The sequence below is a fragment of the Rattus norvegicus genome, chromosome 3 (genome assembly GCF_021556685.1).
Source record: "Rattus norvegicus strain SHRSP/BbbUtx chromosome 3, alternate assembly SHRSP_T2T, whole genome shotgun sequence".
Taxonomy (NCBI): Eukaryota; Metazoa; Chordata; class Mammalia; order Rodentia; family Muridae; genus Rattus; species Rattus norvegicus.
The window spans coordinates 14,892,833-14,898,832 of NC_141536.1; the positions used below are offsets into that span (position 1 = coordinate 14,892,833).

The 6,000-nt window shown below is 55.6% G+C and overlaps 1 protein-coding gene across 1 annotated transcript; it reads right to left on the reverse strand.

The window, feature by feature from the left end:
• Positions 1-444: 444 nt before the first annotated feature.
• Cdk9 (cyclin-dependent kinase 9) lies at positions 445-5,281 on the reverse strand. Its single transcript, NM_001007743.1, is given in 7 exon segments — positions 445-1,322; positions 2,089-2,237; positions 2,395-2,566; positions 2,678-2,844; positions 3,223-3,313; positions 4,616-4,697; positions 5,146-5,281. Coding segments are annotated over 7 exon segments (1,119 nt in total). The 5' UTR covers positions 5,238-5,281; the 3' UTR covers positions 445-956.
• Positions 5,282-6,000: the final 719 nt, after the last annotated feature.

The following is a 6,000-nucleotide window of genomic DNA, read 5'->3' on the forward strand; positions in this document are numbered from 1 at the left end:
CACTGTCACCCTAACCCATGCTATAACCCACCCCCCCACCCCCACCTTGACCCTGCCTGCTCTGGTCACTTCTGTCCTGCTTCCCCCAAGCCTTGGAGCTACAAGCTACACTAGTCACTCCTGTCACTGCAGTGATTTGGAGGTCTGCAGTTCCCTGCTTCAGTCCAGTCTGAGGATTTATGAACCTAAGCAGCCCAGGCCCAGCAGCTCACTGAGGCTGCAGCTTACAACAGACACTTCCCAACACTGGGCCCTGTGGACCTGCCTTCTGGGGGTGAGGAGTGCAGTGGAAGGTACCAGGAGGAATGGAGGGCAAACCCCAACATCTACAGAGTATTAGGTGGTAAGGAAGCAGGACCAGCAGTATCCTGGCTGACCACACCCTAGCCTCTAGCTGTAGGACAAGAACCGAGGGAGGGTCTGAACACAAGAAACACAGGCATGTACTGGAAAAAAAAATCAACTTTTAATTTAACCAATCAAACTGCATCCAGGAATGTCTAAACTGAACAAAACAAAATAAAATTCTCCTTTTAAAGGAACCAAGAGCTTACACCAGCCCCACACTCCTAAGGTCTATACCAAAAGTAGCCCATTTTGGAGATGCCTCTGTCCTTCACATCCTCATCCAGAGGAAGGGCTGGGGATGGTGAGGAACCTGTACCTTCCTCCCATCACACAGGAGTTCTTAAAAGTCACAGTGGGTGAGCTTCTCCCACCCCACTTCGTATCCATGCTGAGACCTCCAGAGAGAGGCAGGCAGGACAGCCCCAGGACCCTCAGGGCTTGCAGCCAATGCTCTGCCCCAGTCCACTAAGGCAGCTGTTCCCAGCGCCAGGGTGGAGTTGATATGTACTGGAGGAGAAAATCTCAAACGTCCCATCATGTCACATGTTCATGCAAGTCAGAGCAGAAGCAATCCACCCCTAACCTAAGAACACCGGCCAGCGACAGCCTCAGAAGACACGTTCAAATTCCGTCTGGTTGGTAGTGGCGGGATTTCGGCTCTGGTTGGTGGACTGCTGGGTGATCTGGCTACCCTTCCGTCGTGGTGGGGCCAGGTACTCAAACATAGACGTCAAGTGAGTAGACAGCATGCCCTTGAGGTCCGAGGGCATGGGGTCCGACCAGAAGAAGTCATGGTTGAGGGCATCATCACTGTCAATCCGCTGTGCAGGGTCCAGCACCAGCAGCTTGTCAATGAGGTCCAGAGCATAGGGGTCCCGGACGTAGGCCTTCAGACGGTCCTTCACCTTCCGCTTCTGGCCCTTGACCAGTTCCAGCTTTTCGAACAGCTCATACTTGTCCACGTTTGGCCACACCTAAGAGACGTTAAGGAGAGAGTGGAGTTGGAGGGAAGAATGCTAAGACACCAGGGGATTGGATTTCTAAAAGAACTTCTCTCAGAGGCTCCCTGACTTCCTCTCCATTGCAAGGAGAATCAGAAGTCTTCAAGTTGAAAGCAGCAGTCACTGGATGTAGTATACTCCTAGCATCTGGACAGCTTACACAAGTCAGCTAGAATAAAGATGCCAGGCCCTGTTCACGCACACTCCTATCTTAAAACAAAACAAAAATCTCATGGTACTTTTGTCTCTAAAAGCTTGTGTTGAAGCTTGATCTCCTGCTGGTGACGCTATTGGGAGGTGGAAACTTGGGGGGAGAGGGGAAGGGGACAACCCAAGAGGGAAAAAGTATCCTCTGAGGCTCGCTGAATGTGTGCTGAAGCCTAGTGTTAAGTCAGTGGGCTTAACACCCCTGGAGCTGCACACTGGACCCTGCTCTTCTGCTCTTCCCTGCCATGACCACACCTACTCTCTCCAGTGGACTCTCTGCTGTGACACTTAGCAACGTCTCTGCACCAAAGCAAAGGCTAAACAACCACAGGCTGAAGTTTCTCAACAAAGGCAAATCTTGGCGCTTTTGCTTTGCTCAGGTACTCTGCCACAGAAACAGAGAGCCCACAAAACCAACAGGCTTAGGAGGGAGAAGCACCCACAAGACCCTGGACAGCAGGCCTATGGCTTCCCACCAATCAGATTCCTCTCCACTGCAGGCCCCCTAGGATCACCCAGTTTGGTCACGTACCTCTGGAGTGATGGAGCCACAGAGCTGGCTGATGAGGGCAAGCTGGTGCTGCTCTGTGTTGCCCTGCATGATGGGGCTGCGGGTCCACATCTCTGCCATGATGCACCCAGCACCCCACAGGTCAATGGGCGGGCCGTAGTCCCGCTCTCCTGAGAAGAAGAGGGTACCGGGAGTGCCTCTTAAGCCCGAGGGCCTCCTGAGACTCCAGGTCCCAAGGCTGATGGCTAAAGAGGCCCCCGGCAACGGGGGCTGTGGCCAGGTAAGTACCCGGCCCCTGCCCCCCTCTGCCCGCTCGGGAGTCCTCACCGAGCAGGAGCTCCGGAGGTCGGTACCACAATGTCACCACACGGTTGGTGTATCGGTTGGGCTGGCTATTCTTAGCTAGGCTGAAGGCGCGAGCCAGCCCAAAATCTGCCAGCTTTAGGACCCCATCTCGGGTAATGAGCACGTTGGCAGCCTTCATGTCCCTGTGCAGGATCTGCAGGGAGGACGCATGAGAGCTCGGTCAGGTCTCATAGTATCCCAGAGACCCACCCACAAGGCAGTGAAGAGCAAAGAAGCCCCAGTCTGTCCCGGCCCCAGGCCTCACCTTGTTCCTGTGGATGTAGTAGAGGCCATTCAGCAGCATCTGCATTACTCTCTTGATCTCAGACAACGTGAACTTCACTAAGACATTGCTCAGCAGCCCAGCGAGGTCATGCTCACAGAAGTCGAACACCAGATAGATGCTGCCTTTGCAGCGGTTATAGGGTGAAGCTGGTGCAGAATAGGGAGAGAGGGTGGGAGGGAAAATAAAAAACCTGCACCCACCTCATTTTCCACAGCCAACTCCCAGCCCTCCAATCCACAAACACCCAACTCCATCGGAGAAAGCCCGGAGAAGCTGGTGGTCAGTCACTGGTGGTGCATGCCTTTAGCCCTAGCACTAGGGAGGCAGAGGCAGTGTGAGGCTAGCCTGGTCTATGGAGCAAGGTCAAGGACAGCCAGGGCTACACAGGGCAACCCTGTCTCAAAACAAAACAGATCGGGAAGCTGTGTGATCAAGTCGAGTCAGGAGGAGGCATTAAGCACATTTACCTCAGGAGTGCAAGCAAAGGTTTAAGGTTCATTTTATCCCGAGAACGAGCATCGTACCTTTGGTTCGACAAATCTCAATCAGGTTGACCACATTCTCGTGCTTTAGGAGCTGTAGAATCTTGATTTCCCGCAAGGCTGTGATGGGGAACTAGGGAGGAGAAAGAGAGGAAGTGGTCAAAATTGAGAGCAACAGACCCATGAAGTAAAAGTGTGTGTGTGTGTGTGTGTGTGTGTGTGTGTGATCTATACTGAGGGACAGAGGTTGAAAGGCAGGTAAGAGTATAGTTTTTGTGTGACAGACGGTTCCTGTCTGGAATCCAATCCTACTATCAGGAGTCAAATAGAGAGTAGAACTGTCCCAAGTTCAAGGCCAGTCTGGTTAGTTGAGCTCTTGCTTGAGGGGAAAATAAATATATCTATCTGCAACCAGTCTCTGTAAAGCAGAAAGTAAGTGAAAGGACACACACATCTCACTCAAGGAGCTGCTAGATTTTGCCATCTAGCCAATGGCGGCTTTGGACTTGTGAACCATCCTTTTTCTTTGGCCTCGTAAATGCTGGAACTACAATCATAGCCCTCTACGCTGGGCCAGGAACTTATTTTAGACAACTCAAATAGGGACAAAATCTTTGGCACTAATGCTTGTGGGTTAAAATCAAGAAATTCCCTGGGTCCAGAGACAGATGAATAGTTAAGCAAACCAGTCCTGGCTAAGAGTGGCAGCCCAGGCCTTTATTCCCAGCACTCCGGGCACAGGCAGTTGACCCTCTGCGAGTCTGAGAACAGCTGGGATACTGAGAGATTTTTGTATTAAACAAGTCTTATGTTGAGTCCCTATTTCAGGGAGACATACACATATGCATGCACACACACATACAACACTGGCTGTTCTTCCGGAGGACCTAGGTTCAATCCCAGCCTCTACATGGTGGATCTTTTTAATTCTAGTCCCAAGTGATCCAAGGCAGCCTAGCATGGTCTCCTCAGGTGCCCAGGTACCAGACAGGCATGCTGTACACAGCCACACCAGAAAACAAGACACGCATAGACAGGAAATAGTCAAACAGCTTTTTCCTTACAAAGAAAACGCTGTACTAAAGCTAAGACGGGGACATCATGCTTCAAAACACGCCTTAAGCTAAGCTGCCTTTTAAATTGCCTGTGCACAAATTGTCCCTTCGTACAAAACAAAATTCGACGCTAAGCTGGAAGTTTTCAAAAACCCCACTTCTAGAGGCAACGTGCACTTTCACGCAAAGCACAGGCTCCCTCACTTGCCTCCCACCGAACTTTGCCACAAAAACTCAAAAGTCTAAGTGGAAAGCCAAATGTCTTGTCACACGGAAAATCGAAAAATACTTGGGTGGAATCTCAGCACAAAACCCTTTTAAGTAGCAGTGTGGAAACCGAGCACAGGTTAGAAGAACTGCCCAGTGGTCCATATACTCACCCCCTCCTTCTCATTCTCCATCAACACTTTCTTCAGAGCCACCTTCTGGCCGGTCTGACGGTGCTTGGCTTTAAATACTTCCCTGCAACACAAAGACCCGAGGGACCCATCAGGCATTTCCGCAGGGACCGCCCCTCCCCCACGCGAAGAGGAGCAGCGGGAGACCAGACACACGGTGGGGTGCGGCCCGGGACTCCTGTAAGCTGTTATTCCACACCACGTGTTTTCTGTCCTTCTCCCAGCCCCTGCTCTTACTCCTACTCGGCTCCCACTCCTCCCCCCAGAGGTGTCCGCTCACAAACTGAGTTCCTCTCAGCAACCCTACCCAACCCCCATCACGGGCCTCAGGCTCCTCCCTGCCAGTCCGCTCGGTTAGGCCGGGAGCGTCTGCGGCGCGGCCTAGCAAGACCAGGCAACAATCAAGGAAATAGAAGCTTCCGTACCACCTCGGGCCCCGGCCCTGAACGACCCGATATAGGCCATGGAAAGTGCAGGTCCTGGGCTACCGGTCCCACGCGGCCTAATCTTACCCGAATGTGCCTTGGCCGATCTTGGCAAGTTTCTCGTACTTGGTGACCTCATCGCAAAACGGGCATTCCACTGAGTCGTACTGCTTGGCCATGGCCGCCTCCAGCGCGCCGCCGCCGCCGCCGCCGCCGCCGCCGCCCCCAGCCGCAGCTCCCGCCGCTCCCGGTCCCGCCACACTCCAGGCCCCTCCGCGGCCGCGCCACTTCCGCCTCCAAGGCCACTTCCGGCCTCGAGGTGCCGAGCCCGCCTCTTCCGGTCTCCGCCCGCCGCCAGGCCCCCTGGGACTTGTAGTTCCCGGGAGGCCAGGGGGAGCCGGAGCTGCAGAGGAGCCTCCGCCGCCGCCACTGCCCCCGCCTGCGCCGCCGCCGCTAGTGCTGTTGGCGGCCCCGATCGGGGGCGCAGGGAGCCGTGGCGCTGGGGCTGGGGCTCGTGGCGGTGCGTCCCGCTGCATTGGCCCGGGCCGTGCTGCTGCCGAAGCTGCTGCCGCTCTGGCTCCCGATCCGGGGCCAGCCGCAGTGCCCTGCTCCTCCTCCTCCGACGGCGCCGCCTCCGCCGGGCTGCGCGGGGCGACGGGTGGGGGTGTGGGGAAGGCCTGGGGGCGGGGGCTCCCTGGCCAAACCCGGCCCGGGGCGGCCGGGAAAGGGGGCGAGATAGCAAGAGCAGACGAGGAGGCGGCCCGAGAGCCCGGGAGGGGGCGCGTTATAAAGGGGGAGGTCCCCGTCCTGGCCTCCCCTCCCCCTCCCGCCCCCTCCCTCCTCCTCCCACCCTCCGCGGCCGCACCTGCCGCCGCCGCCTCCCGCCCTCCCGCTCCCAGTCCAGCGTCCGCCCTCGGCGCGTCACTGCTAGCAGCCCCTCCT